General features: G+C 41.4%; 2 protein-coding genes across 3 annotated transcripts in view; both read left to right on the top strand.

Annotated features, from left to right (window-relative positions):
• LOC143416853 (ribonuclease inhibitor-like) overlaps window positions 1-21,631 on the top strand; it is a 264,095-nt gene that overhangs the window by 137,322 nt on the left and 105,142 nt on the right. Inside the window, exon 1 of one of the 2 annotated variants that reach the window (XR_013097095.1) lies at window positions 20,757-21,123. The exons of the other annotated variant lie outside the window; for it this stretch is intronic. The gene's annotated coding sequence lies outside the window, so the exon portion shown is untranslated. Of the gene's footprint in view, window positions 1-20,756; window positions 21,124-21,631 lie in introns of those variants that run through there. 2 annotated transcript variants of the gene reach the window in all.
• On the top strand, window positions 8,854-11,039 carry LOC112432997 (protein NLRC3). The gene is made up of 2 exons (XM_076877903.1): window positions 8,854-9,102; window positions 9,244-11,039. The coding sequence occupies exons 1-2, from the start codon at window positions 8,895-8,897 to the stop codon at window positions 11,037-11,039; spliced, it is 2,004 nt and encodes a 667-aa protein (XP_076734018.1). The 5' UTR covers window positions 8,854-8,894.

Consider the following 21,631-nt stretch of genomic DNA (forward strand, 5'->3'; position numbering starts at 1 on the left):
AAAGATTGCAGTCAAGCCATCCTGACCAGGAGCTTTGTCATTTTCAGTTTGTTTAAGGCTTGATCTCAGTCATCCAGTGATATATCAGAATCACAAATTTCTCTGAATGCAGAATCGATTTTTGGAGTATAAGGTTCAATCTGATCACAAAAAGTTAATGAATCAGCAATTAAATATTTTGAGGAGAATAAATTTGAGTAAAATTTATGTTTTTCTTCCGCTACAGTCTTATGATTTGTGCATTCCTCCCCATTTATGATTAATGTATTAATAGATTTCTTTTCTTGCCTCCGTTTCTCCAAATTGTAGAAATATGAAGCACTTTTTCAGCTTCTTCTATCCATTTTGCACGAGCTCTAATGTAAGCTCCATGAGCCTTTTTCTTGTATAGATCATCTAATTGAGTAAAGACAACAAGGATTTCTTATCAGCCTCTGACATAAAATGTCTATTACAATAGTTATTTATATCGTAAAGTAATTTACTTTCAAATTCCTTCTGTTGTCTACTTTTCATTTTACTAAACGTAATTGAAAATTCTCTAACTTTAAATTAAAAAAATTCCCATCTATGTATGTAATTGCCAATTGTTACGTTGTTGTAAATGTTATGGAGGAGCTCTTTAACTTTCTTAACATACCCGTCATCAATTAATAGATCTGCATTAAATTTCCAGTAATCTTTTTTAAACTGCGTTTTATTTTCAGGGTTAAGTTTAAAAGTAATAATACTGTGATCTGTCAACGGGGCTGCTGAGATGGAAACATGTGAAACATCTATATAGTAAAGTCGACCCAACCACAGTATGGAACGCCAGGAGTGCCATAATGAATTAATTAAATGCACCATTGAATAATAAATTAAATGTGACAATAATTAATTAAAATTTGAAATAATTAATTAAAATGGGAAATAAATAATTAAATAAAAATTTTTTGACACATTTAATTAATTAATTAATTATTTCACGTTTTAATTAATTATTGCCACATTTAAATAATTATTTAATGGTGTATTTAATTAATTCATTTTGGCACAGTTGACTCCTTCAGGTCTCACCATAAATTTATTTTATGTGTCAACCTCACCCATCAAACCCAGGGGGCGGGGTTAATGCTGATCGAGTCAGAACCATTGCTTTGGCCTGGTGGCCATTGTTTTTAGAAGGCGTTACTGCACACCAACAACTGCCATGTGGAAACTAACAGAACTGAACTTTGAAAAACCCTGTTTGTGTTTGTGTGTGGGATGGACTCAAGCGCAGACAAGGCAGCTAGAATACAGTTCCGTTTTTTACTATACAACACCAGGTGCAAATATATACAAGTGAGATGGCAGGGGGAATCCAGGGCACAGGGAAATCCGGGAAAGGAGCTCTTCACACACGAGGGACTTCATAAAAAACACAGCACACCAAGGGTTCCAGGGAAACGGAATTCCTGTTTACAGACAACAAGTGATTAATCCAAAGGGTCAGCGATACGAAAAGGCAACAAGAGACTAGTACTCCGGAGCTTACTACCGAGGTTACTCAATAGTCCAGCGACGAGATGTTTCCAGCCTCTGCCTTAAGTAGTGGATGAGTTTAGGCGATGAGCCACAGATGTGTGATTAACTTCAGGTGCAAGGGCCAGGGGCGGGAGCCCGCAATGAGCTCCGCCCTGGCGAGACACAGCTAGCGTGAGAGAGGTAGATGTAAACAAGAAACATATGTAGCCAACCTGAGTCAGCCGGGCAGACACGGGGACCATGACAGTTTGTGTCTCACCAAATACCGTTTTAATATTTTTTAGCCGAGAATGTAGCGGTTTAATCTTCAGATGTCTGGTCGGTTTGTCAAGATACAGCTTTTTTGCAAAAGTGCTTCGATGATTTCGGAGATGTCTGCCCAGCCCAGTCTCACAGCAAAGCGTGGGACAGACCCGCTCGCCTCGCAAGCAATCGAGCTGCTATTACCACCGACAAAGCGCAGGCCGGTACACAGCTGTAATAACCCCCGCTGCACACTGACTTCATTTACAGAGGTTATATTTATCGTGTTTTTATCTCCTGATGTTCGTATGTGTCATACGTGTTCCAGTCACCAATTCTGAATTATAACTAACATTAAAAACATGTTTAAGGAGGAGAGAGAGCAAAAAGATTCGATTAACATCTGATGTTTGGGTTTTTGTTCAATAATCAGCGTGACCTGATAAACACATAAAAGAAATAACATTGGTGTTTCCGTCATGTAGTAACTGTTAGGTTTAACTGTACAAAGGTGGTTCGACACTATGAAACACACACAGACTTCATGATGTTCGCCTCATTTTTTTATTGTGAATATTAATCATGAGGGTAAACGGCCCTGTACACCACGGAGCGAGGTCAGCATGTCCACGATATCTTCAGCTCTCTGAGTTAACCCATCAAACTAATCTAACGCTCATCTACGAATAATTCACGGCTCATATCAATATTATTTTACAGAAAATCATCCTTATTACTGCCAACTATTCCAGATACCATCAAATGTTAAAGGAAAATATCAGGATGAGTGTCTGTGAGCTGAGAAGGACGTGAAGCGAGCAGTTTATCCCAGAGCTGAAGCTGCTCTGTGTGCAGAGATGAGCTCAGATTCCTGCTGTGATTGATCAACAGTCACAGAAATGTAGACTTGTAGTTATTACTGCAGTATGGTCACAGCAGATACTGATAAACATGTATTATGAGGATGGATGATCAAGTTTCTCACTCTCTCCTTTAAATCTCAGTTTTTTCTTCTTCACAGTTTATCTGTTAATTTATTAATGAATAACACTGAAAGAGTTTCTGTTATATTTCCCCTTGAACATCAGCTTATTAGGGCGGCATTAGGAAATAGCCCCCCTCCAAAGAATGAATAAATGAATGATGATAATAATAAAATGATTCAAAAGCAGAGCTCAGAGTGGTAGAATGGTCAAACATGGATCCACGGGTGGTTCAACTGCATTTGGTGACGTGACTAAAGCAAATCTTTCAAATAATCCCACCATCAACGGGATGTTGTCTCCTTTACTACGGTTACTTTACTTGGTCGCCGTGTGAATTTCTTTGAAATGAACCAAATTCTTTTATTTGTTGGTTGTTGCATATTTAACCTCTACAGTCAGGAAAGGAGGAGATGAGGCCTCAACAATGTTGGGTTGTAGCTGTGGTTCAGGTTAGAGTGAGTGTCCATGGAATAAATGTAAGTCAGTGAACAGGAAACATGACTGTGTTCAAACTTTGTTTCCTTTTTATAATGAGTCTAATCAAAGGTGGACACAAGTATCTCCACTGTGACTTTTCTGTGTCACCATCAGAGCTTCTGCACAGTGTTTCTGGGGCAGATAACATTGCAGCATTATGGAGACATTATGGAGACAAAAAGAAAAGCGTCTGGATTTCTTTAAGTTAAACTTAAAGAAGTCCAGACGCTTTTCTTGGACTGTTGGTTTCAGTGTTGAGTCTCATTCACACACTCCCTCAGACTCTTCACACACACTGATTTGCTGACATAAACACACTCCTGTGTGCTTCACACACACACTGAGGACCATCTACAGACTGTGAGCTCCGTCTTCTTTGTCTTTGGAGCCGAACTCTGACAAAGTTAGGAACAAAACTTTCTCCAGCGTGTGAACTTTCCTCCTAGACTCAGTCTGAGCAGTCAGACCACATATTTCTAAAGCAGCACATGAAGGTGTGGCTCACACACACACAGGTGAAGGAAACAGCTGCAGTATTAAAAGCTGCTCCACTGTCTACAAATATATGAACTGAATGTTTCTTTCAGGCTGTAAAAACCATATTTATCCTCCATTACAGTCCTGCATTCAGAGCATTACTTCTGTTATATTAGTACATGTATTTTATTCTGATGAACACATGAAACTCTGAGCTGGATTGAATCCATTGAATCAGAGTCCAGGACTCAGACTAAACACACTGAATGTGTCCTGAGCTCGGCCGCTGTTCCACAGTAACTGCTGTCAGAGTCACTGTTACTGAGTTAGCTTAGCTAGCAGAGCAGCTAGCAGTTAGAGTATGAACTCTGTAAGCAGTCAGCTCGGTCCTGGACATGGTTACTGACATAAAGCTGCTCTCTGCAGCCATGTTTGACCTGCTGCTTTGTAGGACTACAGTAATGGAGGATTTGGAGGCTGAACTGGGCTCTGTGACACTTTTTGTAGTGAACTGATGAAAGCTGCGTCTCAGATGGATGTTAGTCCAACACATCAGACACGACCTCTGCAGCTCTCAGTTGATGTGCACACGAATGATTTGTGTTTCCTCTGCAGGTGAAGGTAGAAAGTGTGTGTGAGCTGATGTGAATTGAGCAGCATGGATCAGTGTGAGGACAGAGAGGAGGGAGTCCCTCCCTCTAAAAGCACTCTGTGTGGGGAACATGAGAGCCAGACCAAAGCTCAGAGGTGAGATGACCATCTCTAACTGTCCATGACTCTTCTCCATGTCACAGCTCAGCACTCACATCACTGCTCCATCATTATTCACACTCATACCTCTGTGTGTGTTGTTTTAAAGCCCAGAGCTGTGGGGCGTACCAGGCTCAGCTGGACATAACCCTGAAACTAATCCAGAGCCTGGACCTGAACCCAGCTGTGTTTCCTTAAAGAGCAACGACTCGAAGGATGTTGGTGTAAACTTTAACAAAAGACTGTTATGTGACAAAGAGTAAGTACATTATTTTTATGAGATTGTTCATCATGTCTTTAATTTAATGTTTCCAGTTTTTCCTTCCTGTCTCATGAAGCTGTTACATTTATTGTTTTTCTTTTAGGATCAATAAGAGGCCAGAATCTCCTGGACCTGAACCCAGCTGTGTTTCCTTAAAGAGCAACGACTCGAAGGGTGTTGGTCTAAACTTTAAAGGCTGTTCTTCTGCTGCTGAGAGGTAATGTGTGTCTAGATGTTGTTCCTGACTCTGTATTTCTGAATAAATCCTCATGTTTAATATCAGCTCAGCTCTTTTTCACACACATTTCTATGTTGGTGTGTGAAGCGGTGTGTGTTGGAGTGTTTCCACAAACACAGCAGTCAGAGTGGAAAGAGTGGATGTTGTAGGAGGTGTTTGTGTAGTGAAGAGGCTGAGTGTCTGTAGGACTCCAGCTGCTCCAGCAGGTGTCTCCTTTGTGCTTTGCTTCAAACACAGTGTAGGGAGGAGCTTCCACTCAGGTGTTTCAGGTGTTGCTGGATGGAGGAGGACAAATAGTTTTTCCCTTCAGTGACACTTCAGCAGCTCAATGTTCTGGGAGATGTTTGTCTTTATGAAGGTTTATGGATTCTTGTTCTTACTTTGGTTAAACTGAGCAATACATTTTCCATCTAACATTTAAAGTAAATTTCCAGGTGAATAAAAGATCTGCAGCTGCAGCCTCTGTGATGTTTCACAGTCTGAAAGTAACAAATTCAACCAGAGTTCAAACAAAGGCTTAATATACGTGTGTGTTTGATATAATGCCAACAAGTACAAACAGGTGTTCTTACAGGTCTTAATCACAGAGCTCTGATAAGTCTGGTGACTTTCACACGCAGCAATTTTGCTGCCTTTTATTTTATATTGGCCTTTTTAAAGCCCTTCAAAGTCTCCCACATTCATACAGAGCTTTTAACACCAAACTCCTTTACAGTCCTTCTCCTCTCACACACGATCACACGACTGATTTGTCTGCAGCAGTTGTGTTACTGCTAGTATTTTATTATGTGTGTAATCTCCTCATATTGTTCCTGTGGTTTAGTTTGACTTCCTTCTGCAAACTCAGCTGCTCTGTTGCTGATACACGGCTCCATGAATATGATTGATCAGATGCTGCCAACACCATGTGTTTCATGTGAGCACTCAGCTGAAACCCTGGGTTGACTTATCGAGTTAATAACAAGCTTCACGTGACTGTGAATGCTAAAGTGAATCCAGATAAAGGAAAGAGACCCTGCTAATGTTGGACTCACTTCTTAGTGTAGATCCCAGGAGGAAGTTCAACATAGCCATTCTTTGTGCTAGCTCGACCAAACCTGAGACCACAGTGCAGGATAATGATCATCATCTGTCTCTGTCAAGGACATTTAAAATCCACAAATAACAAACATAATTATATTTGATCATTAAAAATGATGATTAAACAAAGTGTCAAACATACTTAAGTAGAAGGACTGATGTTTGTGTTAAAATACCCTCTTAAAGCTGAAATAATGATTCAACTTCTTTACTCAAGTAAAGGTAAAAGAGTCCAGGCTCTGAAATGTACTCACAGTATTAAAGTAAAAACGCCATCTTTGAAGGAAATTTCTGCCAGTTTTTGTGCAAAGTTCCCTGAATTTCTACCTCCAACATTAATATGAGAAAATTATCTGAACTTTTATTCTAATGAATTTAATCAGCTTGAACATTTTGTAGCACAAAAGTAGAAAAAACCCAAAGGGAATCAAAAATAGCTCCGTTTGCTGTTGCCTGCATTGTAGATGGGCGGCTTTGCCTCAACACCTAAACAGGAAAATGAGTTTAGTCAAGTATTAAAGTGGGATTGAAGAGGTCAGGAAACCAGAGATCAGGTGTTGTGGTGCAGCATTAAGATAAGATGGGGCCTGATTATTTAAGACCTTGTATGTGAGGAGCAGCCAATGAAGGGAAGCCAAAACAGGAGAAATCTGCTCTCTTTCTAGTCCCTGTCAGGACTCTTGCTGCAGCATTTTGGATCAGCTGAAGGCTTTTCACTGAGTTTTTAGGACATCCTGATAATAATGAATTACAGTCGTCCAGCCTGGAAGTAATAAATGCATGAACTAGTTTTTCAGCGTCACTCTTTTTAGCATTTTTTAACAACAAGCTTCTATCTATTAGGGCTCTTGTCTCGCCGACTGCTGCCTCAGATCCGAGTCTTTCTCCTGTGTGCTCAGCTGTCTTAGAGCAGTTTGATCCCGTCTCCCTTAATGACTTGACTGCGGTAGTTCGTAACCTAAGATCATCACACTGCCCCTCTGATTGTCGCCCCCCAACTACTCTTTCAAGGATTGTCAGGTTGGAGATTGGCCTATAATTAGCTAAGACAGCTGGGTCTAGGGATGCTTTTTAAGTAAAGGTTTAACTACAGCCAGCTAGCGATGGGTACCGTTTACATTTGAAAACCTGCTAAATCAGAATCAGTTGCTGATGACGGCTTTTTTCTTTTCCATCAATCACGTATAATCTTAACTCAAAGTGAACATAGACTTGATTGCTCAGATCAGCCAATTCAAAATGCTAATTCAATCAACTCTGAGTTCATGGCTAGACTCAGTTTGTTGGCCCTGCACCTTAAAACTATTCCCTGTTTGTCTCTCGTGTTTTTTGGATATTGTTTTCACATCTTATGTCACGGCTAGCGGGGCGAGCCATGTTGAATTTAATAAAGGACCCAAGATGCCGACACTGCTGTGAAGTGAGTGAGCTTTATTGAAACGGTGAAGTGGAGTGGAGATGGCCTGTGCAGAAGCTAAGATAACCTCTACTGAAAAAACTACAAAACTAACCTGAAACCTTAAACGGAGACACGGGGAGACAACACAGACGAACCAGCAACAAGCAGGAGAAAACAAAGGGCTCATATACACAAAAGAGCCATCAGGGAATGAGAAAAGGGAGACACAGCAGGATTCATTGGACATAACCAGACAAGGGGAAGCAAAAGTAGACACACTAACGTAGGACATGGCACTGTCAAAATAAAACAGGAAGTGAACACAGAGACACAATACTAACACAGTACAGAGGGAACACAGAAACCAAAACCTCAGAACTAGAAAATCTTAATCAGAATGAAATTGTAACAAAAGACAATAACAATCAAAACAAAACCACTGAGTCCACAGACTCGGGACATACATCGGCTCAAACTGTGGTCATAAATATTTTGTACTTGTAAATCAGACTGTGTAGTTGTGAACTGAGTTTTGTAACATTGTAAAACAAAATATCTGGAAAGTTTATGTTTTTGCGTTCATTGATTTGTGTGTGTAAAAATGTAAAAATGTAATAAATGTAAGAAACATTAGAACTACTTTTGCTGACACAAAGTTTGGCGAGCACTGCAAGTTGTCCCTTTAAACCAGTCACTGATATAAAGAGAGCACCTTGTTCCAGGGCATCTGAGCATGGAGGGAAAGCTTTATGCAGGAGATGGTAAGAGCTGTTGGGACTAAAGAAACTGAGCAGAAAACTACAGACATCTGGAAACTGAGTTGTTAATTCTCAGTGGGATCAGCAGGACTAGCAAAGCTCCACCATGACAGTCATCTGATTGACTGAACCCATCCAAACATCACTTCATGGACCTTTAGCTTGTGTCTGTGTGTGGACAGACATAACATGAGCTAATTATACATTACTCCTCCACAGAGTGGACCAGCAGAGAGCAGAGGTTTCCACTGGTCAGTCTGCACAGCAGCATCAAACACACCTGGACTCTGTGGTTATGGTTTGTAGTACTACGTTTACATTTGTTCTTTTCAGTCACCTCTATGCTGCACTTTGTGGACCAGAGGATTGTCAGTGTGTCCAACATAAGTCAGAGTTTGGGCTCCATGATTTCAGTCAGATTGGGGTGACTGTAGCTCAGGAGGTGAGCAGGTCAGCTACTAGTTAGGTTTGTGAATCAAACCCTGGCTGGCAAATGTACTGGGTAACGTACTAAACCCAAGCTGCCCTCTGATGCATCCATCAGAGTGTGAAAGAAAGTATTTAAGCATAGAACAATGTGCTTGGTTGAATGAGGCATGTTGTATAAATGCTTTGTGTGCACAGAGTATCAAAGAGAGCTATATAAGAACCAGTCCATTTACCACTGGGTAATTCATATAGTCTTCTTTTCCAGCGGCTGGAGGACAACATCACCATGTTTGTGAAGAACGAGCTGAAGAAGATCCAGAAGCTTCTGAGTCCAGATCACCCAGAAACTTTAAAGAGCCAGATGGAGGATGAGGAGATGTTTGAAGGAGAGGATGAAGATGAAAGAAAGAGCTGCAGAGAAGCATTTCTGAAGATCACACTCCACTTCTTGAGGAGACTTAAGCAGCATGAGATGGCTGACCATCTGCAGAGCAGTAAGAGAATTTCTCTAAAGACTGAATATTGATCTTTCCTAATAGCTCAAGAAATGGACCAATAGACATTCATCCTTTCAGGGTACTGAAAGGCTATGATATTTATTATATAATATTTTTTTCTGAATTTCTTACCTTCAGAAATATTTGCTCCACTCCGTAAACGAGAACTTAAAGCCCAACTGAAGAAGAAGTTCCAGTGTGTGTTTGAGGGCATCGCTAAAGCAGGAAGCCCAACCCTCCTGAACCAGATCTACACAGAGCTCTACATCACAGAGGGAGGGACTGCAGAGGTCAATGGTGAACATGAGGTCAGACAGATTGAAACAGCATCCAGGAAACCAGACAGACCAGAAACAACAATCAGACAAGAAGACATCTTTAAAGCCTCACCTGGAAGAGACGAACCAATCAGAACAGTGCTGACAAAGGGAGTGGCTGGCATTGGGAAAACAGTCTTAACACAGAAATACAGCCTGGACTGGGCTGAAGACAAAGCCAACCAGGACATCCAGTTCATATTTCCATTCACTTTCAGAGAGCTGAATGTGCTGAAAGAGGAAAAGTTCAGCTTGGTGGAACTTGTTCATCACTTCTTTAATCAAACTAACGAATCAGGAATCTGCAGGCTTGAAGACTTCCAGGTTGTGTTCATACTTGATGGTCTGGATGAGTGTCGACTTAATTTGGACTTCAAGAAAACTAAAATCCTGACTGAAACAAGAAAGTCCACCTCATTGGATGAGCTGCTGACAAACCTCATCAGAGGGAACCTGCTCCCTTCTGCTCGCCTTTGGATAACAACACGACCTGCAGCAGCCAATCAGATCCCTCCTCAGTGTGTCGACATGGTGACAGAGGTCAGAGGGTTCACTGACCCACAGAAGGAGGAGTACTTCAGGAAGAGATTCAGAGATGAGGAGCAGGCCAGCAGGATCATCTCCCACATCAAGAAAGCTCGAAGCCTCCACATCATGTGTCACATCCCAGTCTTCTGCTGGATCACTGCTACAGTTCTGGAGGATGTGCTGGAAACCAGAGAGGGAGGAGAGCTGCCCAACACCCTGACTGAGATGTACATCCACTTCCTGGTGGTTCAGGCCAAAGTGAAGAGGATCAAATATGATGGAGGAGCTGAGACAGATCCACACTGGAGTCCAGAGAGCAGGAAGATGATTGAGTCACTGGGAAAACTGGCTTTTGATCAGCTGCAGAAAGGAAACCTGATCTTCTATGAACCAGACCTGACAGAGTGTGGCATCGATATCAGAGCAGCCTCAGTGTACTCAGGAGTGTTCACACAGATCTTTAAAGAGGAGAAACAACTGTACCAGAACAAGGTGTTCTGCTTTGTTCATCTCAGTGTTCAGGAGTTTCTGGCTGCTCTTCATGTCCACCTGACCTTCATCAACTCTGGACTCAATCTGCTGGAAGAGCAAGAAACAACTTGGAAGGTGTTTCAAACAAGAAAATCTTCAAAGAAATACTTCTACCAGTGTGCTGTGGACAAGGCCTTACAGAGCCCCAATGGACACCTGGACTTGTTCCTTCGTTTTCTCTTGGGTCTGAAGACTAATCAAACTCGTTTGCAAGGCCTGATGACACAAACAGGAAGTAGCTCAAAGACCAATCAAGAAGCAGTTCAGTACATCAAGAAGAAGCTCAGTGAGAATCTGTCTGCAGAGAAAAGCATCAATCTGTTTCACTGTCTGAATGAACTGAATGATCGTTCTCTAGTGGAGGAGATCCAACAGTCCCTGAGATCAGGAAGTCTCTCCACAGATAAACTGTCTCCTGCTCAGTGGTCAGCTCTGGTCTTCATCTTACTGTCATCAGAAAAAGATCTGGATGTGTTTGACCTGAAGAAATACTTTGCTTCAGAGGAGGCTCTTCTGAGGCTGCTGCCAGTGGTCAAAGCCTCTAAAAAAGCTCTGTAAGTTATAAAGTTTTTATTATTTAATTTGGTTGGTATGTTATGGAAAACACACTGCCATGAACCTCTGTTTTGTTTTTGTCAAAATCACTGTAATATAATCACTGTACCTTTATATACATGCGACTTAATGCTGCTGCCCTCTTGTGGCTAAAGTGTAATTATGTTCTTGTTATTAGGGAGGATTTGAGAGTAAGGCTACGTTCACACTGCAGGCGAAAGCGCATCAAATCCGATTTTTCTGACCTTTATAAATCTGACTTTTTTGACCCTATGCGACCCATATCCGATCATGCTATGACAGTGTGAACGTCGCGAATCCGATATTTTCAAATCCGACCTGGGTCACTTTCGTATGTGGTACTGAATCCGATACATATCCGATGTTTTAGAAAGCGACTGCTGTTTGAACGGTCATGTCGCATTAAATCCGTCTTTTACGTCACCAACACAAGACAGACGCCAATTATCAGCGCCCGATAAGACATCGCGAACGCTTCCTGGCCATCCCGTGTAGATGTCAGTGAAACTGTTGGGAAGACAACGTTGGAGAAACGTGAACATTTTATTTGTACTGTATAATCTGCAGATTCTGAGAGAAATCTGCAGCTATCCTTTGAAGCACCGCTCCTCTAAAACAGCAATAAGGATCATTATTAGGTTATCTACATTATTATGTAAATAACAAAATAACTTAAAGCAAAAATTGGGAAACGTAAAGTCCGAAGTCTTTATATTAAGGGTCATCTGTCAAACAATATTCTTTGCTCTGGGTCTAAACAGAGCGCGTTGTGTGTGAAGTCTTCTTTTGCACATGCAAATGCACAAATGCGTCCTTAATTTCCCCGAATTTGAAGGATTCGTCGGGTGTGTCCTTCGTGGCCCACCATATCCCAGAATTCATAGCGCGGCCCAGCCAAATTTCAGCTGCCAACAATGGCGGCTGCTACTAAGTTTTCAAATTACTCTTATTAATCTTTCTGGGTCACAAAATAAACTTTTAACATATTTTCAGGCGAGAAAGTAGCTGTGTAAACTTCAAATATCTGCTTGGTTTATCAAGACATCGCATATTTGCAAAAGTGTGCCGACGTTTTCGGAGAGACGTCTGTTACCCACCCGCTCGCTAGCAAGCCGGGGGGTTCAATGGTCACTCCAGCCGGCGAGAGCAGCGGACGCCCGGCTTCATCGTTTTCAGACCCTGCTCTTTCGCTACTCAGGTTAAACACGATATATAAGTCACCCGGATAACTTAAAAATGTAATTGTTTGCCTTTTTTCTGTGTTTTATTTGTTCCGGAGTAAATCGGTTTGGCTGAGATCAAAGTTCCTCCGGGATTTTCACACAGCTGAATAAACGTTAAACAGGAAACTGATTAAACAGAAGTGTGAGACGGTCGAGAATTTACGCCAGTGTCCTGTTATATTTTAGATAGCAAGGAGCAGACGGCCGAGTTTATTAAACTCCACCGACACAGCGGTGACGCAAATCTGAAGGCTAGACCGTCCCATTTCACAGCCTCGCACTTCCAGCCTTTTCGGTCTTTGAAGGACCCGGCCCACGTAGACCGCGAATACCGGGTCCTCCGAAGGATGCAGCCGACGTTTTGGGACACAGCTAGTGTGTGATGTTCTTTCAGTGTTGCACTTTGTAGACGCTCCCTGAGCACTGGTCTCACAGCCAGCTGCACATAGAGACCAGTGTTGTTAGTCCAGGTCAGAAGATGACTTGTTGGAATGAAAATGAGCTTGTAGTTTGTCTGCTTTAATAATGTGACTGGAAAAAGGTGTTGGACTTCAAATATGTCCATTTCTTTCACACTTCACCTTTAAAAGTGAAGCCTTGTGGTTCCTGGAAGGAAAAACACGACTTTTTCAAGTCTTTGTCCTGTTTTTATGAGAAATGTACAACTTTAATGTGAAACATTCAGAGTTTTTTTCTCTTGTTGTGTTTGTTTGAAGCTGCTTCTTGTTGGCTTCAGCTGTTTGGAGTTTCCATTTTCTAAACTTCTACATTCTGAACCTTCTTCAGCTCTGAACAGATGATGAAACACTGAATGATTTCAAGCTCACACTTTGTCTAATAAACTTACATCTTTCATTCTTTATACAGATTGATGGACTGTGGTTTGTCAGAGATCAGCTGTGATTATCTGGCAGCAGCGCTGAAGTCCAACCCCTCCCATCTGAGACAGCTGGAGCTGAGCAGGAACAACAACCTGCAGGATTCAGGAGTGAAGCATCTGTGTGGTTTCCTGGAGAGTCCAGGATGTGGACTTGAAACTCTGGGGTCAGTCAGCATGTTTTAGTTGTGCTGAGATGAATATGATGTGAAAGTTGTGCTGACACTAAACTGCAGACATCAGGCTGATATTATACTGATCCACACTGAGGATCTTCATGGTAAAGTCTGTTTTCTTCTTCTCTGGTTTAGTCCATTGACTGCAGCAGAACAATGTTCACATTTCAAACAGTGAGACTCAACGTATGGCCCGCGGCCCACACGCGGCCTGCCCACCTTTCCTGATTCAGAGAGAGGGGACCCTGATTAACTGTGTAGTGTTCTTCCTCACAGTTCTAAGTATCAGACACAACAATGAATAATCCACAGCTGACTGTCTTTAGCAGGTCAAAGGTCACGGCACACAGCAGACAGTGGGAAATATTATAACTCTGATCATTTATCAGCACATATCCATATGTATAAAAACAAAGCTGACACTGTGAGACTTGATCAGAGGTGTGATCATCACAGCAGAGGCCTTTGTGTCAAAGTCACTGAGGATCAAACAGAAACACATGAAGCAGATTTTCCTGTTCTGGCTTTTTATAGCAGATAACCTTCAAAATATTCTGCAGTCCATCAAAAACTGAAGCAAACCATGAATCAACATGTGAACATGAGCTGATGCTGCTGAAGTGAAGCAAAGTTACAGAGGTTTGATTACAGACACAGCTGAGAGTTTGTAATCTGTCATCATTTTAAAAGGTTTACATTTCTTCAGTATATCCACATTTGCAGCTGGTACCTCAACCTCCACTTGTCCAACACAACTGCTGTCCACTGCCTCCATGACATTGTGATTTTGCTGTTGGTCTTCTGTCAGATCTTCATCAATCACTTCTGCACGGGGCACACCTTCAGACTCTGCAGCTGCATAACGAAAGCCTGTAAGATAAAATTAGACATAAGGTAAATGTACACCAATATTCCAATGACAGGTGTGTGATTCATCTGGAAGTTATGTGCGGATTAGTGTACAGTGATAGCAATTTAGTATGTTTTTAGAGGGGGGGGGGGGGTTGTTTACCTCCGATGGGTGCTCTTTTTCGCTTCCGTTGCGTACGCCTTGAGTGCCGGTCCGAGTCTGATACAGGTATGTCGTCATGCCCCATGTGCAGTGTTGGTGCCCAGTCTGGATTTGTTACATCCATTTCATATGCTGGTTTGCCTGCAATAATGCCAAATCATAAGCTACTCAGTCGACATGATGTGGTTCTGCAGCATCACACATTAGCATGTTTTATCTCATTATCTATGACCTCAGCACGTTGAAAATAACACTAAAAGCCTTTCAAGAGTGATATGAATTAATTTAGAACTCACCGGAAAGAAAATGCCGTGAGCAAACCAACAAAAAGCTGGGGATTGCAGAGAACTCGATATCCGCTCGTCTCACCGCTGCAATCCAAGCCTGACGTCTTTGTTTAGTAATATCGGATACATGGGATCCCTCACGTTGCCTCCAGGACGGAAAACGATGAAAAGAGAGCCCGTTATCCAGCTTCTTGCCTTCACGATCGTGTGATCTAACGTTGCAACCGACAACACAACACGTACGATCCATAGCTGAAATGGTATCCTTTGGCTGGCCTACTGTCATGGCGGAAGGGGGCATGGCCCATCTCCCGTGACATCACGCTCCAAAGCCCTATAGGTGGGAAAATGTACCATGTCGACCAATCAAAAATGATATGGAAACATGACATTTGGTTGTTTAGCAAAAGGGGGAAGTTTTAGGAGTGACCGGCAAGAGAGAGCGAGTGAGCGAAAGAGAGAGAGAGTTTTGATACGTGAGAGATTTGTGACGTTTACCGTGTTTGGTCTCAAGTTAGTTTGTTGTCTTGTGTATTTAGTGTGTAGCTGTTGTTTTGTTTTGTGTGTCAGTTCTACTAGTGATCGTCACAGTTGCTGCCTTAAAGCCAACAAAGGCAGATTGCAGTGTAAACGCTGAGTGACACACCTGCTGTCAGACCTGCAGGTTTATCCCTGTGCTGTTCTCATATGTGTTAGAGTGACACAAACTATTGTTTGACACCTGATTGTTCTGTAAATAGTTTGAAATGATTATATGAAAAACGTCTGAGCCTTGGCTGCATTTTTTGGTAAATAGTACCATATAACTTTGTTGTTTGCAAAACGTGTGCGTATTTTTAAAAATGTACAATCTCTATTTGCATTTCAAGTTATGAAGATGATTCGTTAAACATGTGTGTGGTTTTTACAGTCAAAATATCACTTTCTACTTGTATTTTAAATTTTGTCTGAATTTAGATAAATTGTGCTGATACAGTTGGTCAAAATGAGAAAATAACAGATTGGCAAGATAAACTGTTTTTAAAGGTAAAATATAGAGGCCACATCAAAAGTAGTCAAGAAGGGTTAAAGGCTAAAAGCAAAGTTGTCACTGTTGAGTCTGTGTTTCCACAAGCCCCGCTAATTCTAGAGACTTATTCATCATGAAGAAAACAAGACAGTCGATCGATCGATTATTTGCGAAAGGGAGGCCTCGTCTGTGTCCACCACGAAAATGACCACAGATCTGACCTCCTCCTGCTACCTTTTATTGGGAGACAGTTCACACAAAACACGTCAGAACAAAGCCACGCCCCCTTTGTTCTAAGACAAAGCATTTTATGTATATGTGTGAACTTCTGTAAGTGTGTGTGTGTGTGTGTGTGTGTGTGTGTGTGTGTGTGTGTGTGTGTGTGTGTGTGTGTGTGTGTGTGTGTGTGTCAGACCTCCTGCTGACCAAAGGGTCGTAAACCCAGGAAGTTTACATCAAAAGAAACAGATCTTTCAGATAGGATGTATCTACAATAAAACCTCCCCCAGCACAGAGTGGTTGGAGAGGTGGCCAGGATCAAAGGAATGGCTTTGATCCTACTGCTTGAACTAAGACTGTACAAATTTAAGAAACACAATGGCAACATTCAACAATTAGACTTAACAGTCACCAAGTACTGTTTATATTTGTGTGTATTGCTGCAGCTTTTTTGAGTATTAATTTGGTGCCTTTGTGTGAAATAATGGTATTGTGAGTGATCCATATAGTCACAAAGAATAGCCACTTGTTTCTGTGCTACCAAAGTTCCCCGGCTTTCATTCAAAATGTGTTTATCGTCAGCACCTGCACATTAAACTACTTAAACATTATAAATGTCTTCAAGCTCACACTGAGGCCTGTGGGGTACTATCAGCCACTGAGACAGTACACACATTTATATGTGTTTGTATATGAATATTTCATACTTTAAGACTGCCTGTTTATTTAAGGGAGATGAACAAAATACATTGGAATTGTACAAAATAATATCATGGATGATAAATTAAATAGATTTTAAGTAGATGCTTGTGCATTCTTAAAGTCTTATATGTTGAACTGAACTATGTGATCTGTTCAAAGCCTTAATCTTAATTTGAAGTGAAATGTGCATTTTGAGTTTATACACTATGTATATAAGGCGACCGTTTCCTTTTGCAGTATTTTTGTGTGGTGTACTTTTCTATGTCTTAACAAAAGGGGAACAAAGGTGTTTAAGTTCACCTAGGATGATGTGTTTTAATTTTCACATGGTCTTGCTTGAATTTGACCCTGACAAAGGCGTATGAACTCTGTCAGCTGTTTGGAGTTTCCATTTTCTAAACTTCTACATTCTGAACCTTCTTCAGCTCTGAACAGATGATGAAACACTGAATGATTTCAAGCTCACACTTTGTCTAATAAACTTACATCTTTCATTCTTTATACAGATTGATGGACTGTGGTTTGTCAGAGATCAGCTGTGATTATCTGGCAGCAGCACTGAAGTCCAACCCCTCCCATCTGAGAGAGCTGGACCTGAGCTGGAACGAGCTGCAGGATCCAGGAGTGAAGCATCTGTGTGGTTTCCTGGAGAGTCCAGGATGTGGACTTGAAACTCTGAGGTCAGTCAGCATGTTTTAGTTGTGCTGAGATGAATATGATGTGAAAGTTGTGCTGACACTAAACTGCAGACATCAGGCTGATATTATACTGATCCACACTGAGGATCTTCATGGTAAAGTCTGTTTTCTTCTTCTCTGGTTTAGTCCATTGACTGCAGCAGAACAATGTTCACATTTCAAACAGTGAGACTCAACGTATGGCCCGCGGCCCACACGCGGCCTGCCCACCTTTCCTGATTCAGAGAGAGGGGACCCTGATTAACTGTGTAGTGTTCTTCCTCACAGTTCTAAGTATCAGACACAACAATGAATAATCCACAGCTGACTGTCTTTAGCAGGTCAAAGGTCACGGCACACAGCAGACAGTGGGAAATATTATAACTCTGATCATTTATCAGCACATATCCATATGTATAAAAACAAAGCTGACACTGTGAGACTTGATCAGAGGTGTGATCATCACAGCAGAGGCCTTTGTGTCAAAGTCACTGAGGATCAAACAGAAACACATGAAGCAGATTTTCCTGTTCTGGCTTTTTATAGCAGATAACCTTCAAAATATTCTGCAGTCCATCAAAAACTGAAGCAAACCATGAATCAACATGTGAACATGAGCTGATGCTGCTGAAGTGAAGCAAAGTTACAGAGGTTTGATTACAGACACAGCTGAGAGTTTGTAATCTGTCATCATTTTAAAAGGTTTACATTTCTTCAGTATATCCACATTTGCAGCTGGTACCTCAACCTCCACTTGTCCAACACAACTGCTGTCCACTGCCTCCATGACATTGTGATTTTGCTGTTGGTCTTCTGTCAGATCTTCATCAATCACTTCTGCACGGGGCACACCTTCAGACTCTGCAGCTGCATAACGAAAGCCTGTAAGATAAAATTAGACATAAGGTAAATGTACACCAATATTCCAATGACAGGTGTGTGATTCATCTGGAAGTTATGTGCGGATTAGTGTACAGTGATAGCAATTTAGTATGTTTTTAGAGGGGGGGGGGGTTGTTTACCTCCGATGGGTGCTCTTTTTCGCTTCCGTTGCGTACGCCTTGAGTGCCGGTCCGAGTCTGATACAGGTATGTCGTCATGCCCCATGTGCAGTGTTGGTGCCCAGTCTGGATTTGTTACATCCATTTCATATGCTGGTTTGCCTGCAATAATGCCAAATCATAAGCTACTCAGTCGACATGATGTGGTTCTGCAGCATCACACATTAGCATGTTTTATCTCATTATCTATGACCTCAGCACGTTGAAAATCACACTAAAAGCCTTTCAAGAGTGATATGAATTAATTTAGAACTCACCGGAAAGAAAATGCCGTGAGCAAACCAACAAAAAGCTGGGGATTGCAGAGAACTCGATATCCGCTCGTCTCACCGCTGCAATCCAAGCCTGACGTCTTTGTTTAGTAATATCGGATACATGGGATCCCTCACGTTGCCTCCAGGATGGAAAACGATGAAAAGAGAGCCCGTTATCCAGCTTCTTGCCTTCACGATCGTGTGATCTAACGTTGCAACCGACAACACAACACGTACGATCCATAGCTGAAATGGTATCCTTTGGCTGGCCTACTGTCATGGCGGAAGGGGGCATGGCCCATCTCCCGTGACATCACGCTCCAAAGCCCTATAGGTGGGAAAATGTACCATGTCGACCAATCAAAAATGATATGGAAACATGACATTTGGTTGTTTAGCAAAAGGGGGAAGTTTTAGGAGTGACCGGCAAGAGAGAGCGAGTGAGCGAAAGAGAGAGAGAGTTTTGATACGTGAGAGATTTGTGACGTTTACCGTGTTTGGTCTCAAGTTAGTTTGTTGTCTTGTGTATTTAGTGTGTAGCTGTTGTTTTGTTTTGTGTGTCAGTTCTACTAGTGATCGTCACAGTTGCTGCCTTAAAGCCAACAAAGGCAGATTGCAGTGTAAACGCTGAGTGACACACCTGCTGTCAGACCTGCAGGTTTATCCCTGTGCTGTTCTCATATGTGTTAGAGTGACACAAACTATTGTTTGACACCTGATTGTTCTGTAAATAGTTTGAAATGATTATATGAAAAACGTCTGAGCCTTGGCTGCATTTTTTGGTAAATAGTACCATATAACTTTGTTGTTTGCAAAACGTGTGCGTATTTTTAAAAATGTACAATCTCTATTTGCATTTCAAGTTATGAAGATGATTCGTTAAACATGTGTGTGGTTTTTACAGTCAAAATATCACTTTCTACTTGTATTTTAAATTTTGTCTGAATTTAGATAAATTGTGCTGATACAGTTGGTCAAAATGAGAAAATAACAGATTGGCAAGATAAACTGTTTTTAAAGGTAAAATATAGAGGCCACATCAAAAGTAGTCAAGAAGGGTTAAAGGCTAAAAGCAAAGTTGTCACTGTTGGGTCTGTGTTTCCACAAACCCCGCTAATTCTAGAGACTTATTCATCATGAAGAAAACAAGACAGTCGATCGATCAATTATTTGCGAAAGGGAGGCCTCGTCTGTGTCCACCACGAAAATGACCACAGATCTGACCTCCTCCTGCTACCTTTTATTGGGAGACAGTTCACACAAAACACGTCAGAACAAAGCCACGCCCCCTTTGTTCTAAGACAAAGCATTTTATGTATATGTGTGAACTTCTGTAAGAGTGTGTGTGTGTGTGTGTGTGTGTGTGTGTGTCAGTCAGACCTCCTGCTGACCAAAGGGTCGTAAACCCAGGAAGTTTACATCAAAAGAAACAGATCTTCCAGATAGGATGTATCTACAATAAAACCTCCCCCAGCACAGAGTGGTTGGAGAGGTGGCCAGGATCAAAGGAATGGCTTTGATCCTACTGCTTGAACTAAGACTGTACAAATTTAAGAAACACAATGGCAACATTCAACAATTAGACTTAACAGTCACCAAGTACTGTTTATATTTGTGTGTATTGCTGCAGCTTTTTTGAGTATTAATTTGGTGCCTTTGTGTGAAATAATGGTATTGTGAGTGATCCATATAGTCACAAAGAATAGCCACTTGTTTCTGTGCTACCAAAGTTCCCCGGCTTTCATTCAAAATGTGTTTATCGTCAGCACCTGCACATTAAACTACTTAAACATTATAAATGTCTTCAAGCTCACACTGAGGCCTGTGGGGTACTATCAGCCACTGAGACAGTACACACATTTATATGTGTTTGTATATGAATATTTCATACTTTAAGACTGCCTGTTTATTTAAGGGAGATGAACAAAATACATTGGAATTGTACAAAATAATATCATGGATGATAAATTAAATAGATTTTAAGTAGATGCTTGTGCATTCTTAAAGTCTTATATGTTGAACTGAACTATGTGATCTGTTCAAAGCCTTAATCTTAATTTGAAGTGAAATGTGCATTTTGAGTTTATACACTATGTATATAAGGCGACCGTTTCCTTTTGCAGTATTTTTGTGTGGTGTACTTTTCTATGTCTTAACAAAAGGGGAACAAAGGTGTTTAAGTTCACCTAGGATGATGTGTTTTAATTTTCACATGGTCTTGCTTGAATTTGACCCTGACAAAGGCGTATGAACTCTGTCAGCTGTTTGGAGTTTCCATTTTCTAAACTTCTACATTCTGAACCTTCTTCAGCTCTGAACAGATGATGAAACACTGAATGATTTCAAGCTCACACTTTGTCTAATAAACTTACATCTTTCATTCTTTATACAGATTGTGGGGCTGTGGTTTGTCAGAGATCAGCTGTGATTATCTGGCAGCAGCACTGAAGTCCAACCCCTCCCATCTGAGACAGCTGGACCTGAGCTACAACAACAACCTGCAGGATTCAGGAGTGAAGCATCTGTGTGGTTTCCTGGAGAGTCCAGGATGTGGACTTGAAACTCTGAGGTCAGTCAGCATGTTTTAGTTGTGCTGAGATGAATATGATGTGAAAGTTGTGCTGACACTAAACTGCAGACATCAGGCTGATATTATACTGATCCACACTGAGGATCTTCATGGTAAAGTCTGTTTTCTTCTTCTCTGGTTTAGTCCATTGACTGCAGCAGAACAATGTTCACATTTCAAACCTTCAAAGAAGAAGAAAAATCCTCCACTGGATAATTCACTGTGAAACTCTCCAACTCTTCATTCCACCTTAAAGTCTGTCTGACACTGAAATCCAAAGCAAAATGTGCGTTTGCTTTACAGACAGCAGTCCAACACAAACATACACACATCATCCAAAACACAGTCCAACATCCAAATCTCCTCCACTGCCAGCATGAATGATGGGAAAGAGAAGGAGGAACACTCTGACATTCAGGGTTAGAATGAGTTTCATGAAGCAGACTGTGAAGATCAAAGCTGCATTAGAAAGCTTACATGAATGAATGAGTGGACAGAAGTGGACAGA

Source organism: Maylandia zebra, linkage group LG3 (genome assembly GCF_041146795.1).
Source record: "Maylandia zebra isolate NMK-2024a linkage group LG3, Mzebra_GT3a, whole genome shotgun sequence".
NCBI classification, from domain to species: domain Eukaryota; kingdom Metazoa; phylum Chordata; class Actinopteri; order Cichliformes; family Cichlidae; genus Maylandia; species Maylandia zebra.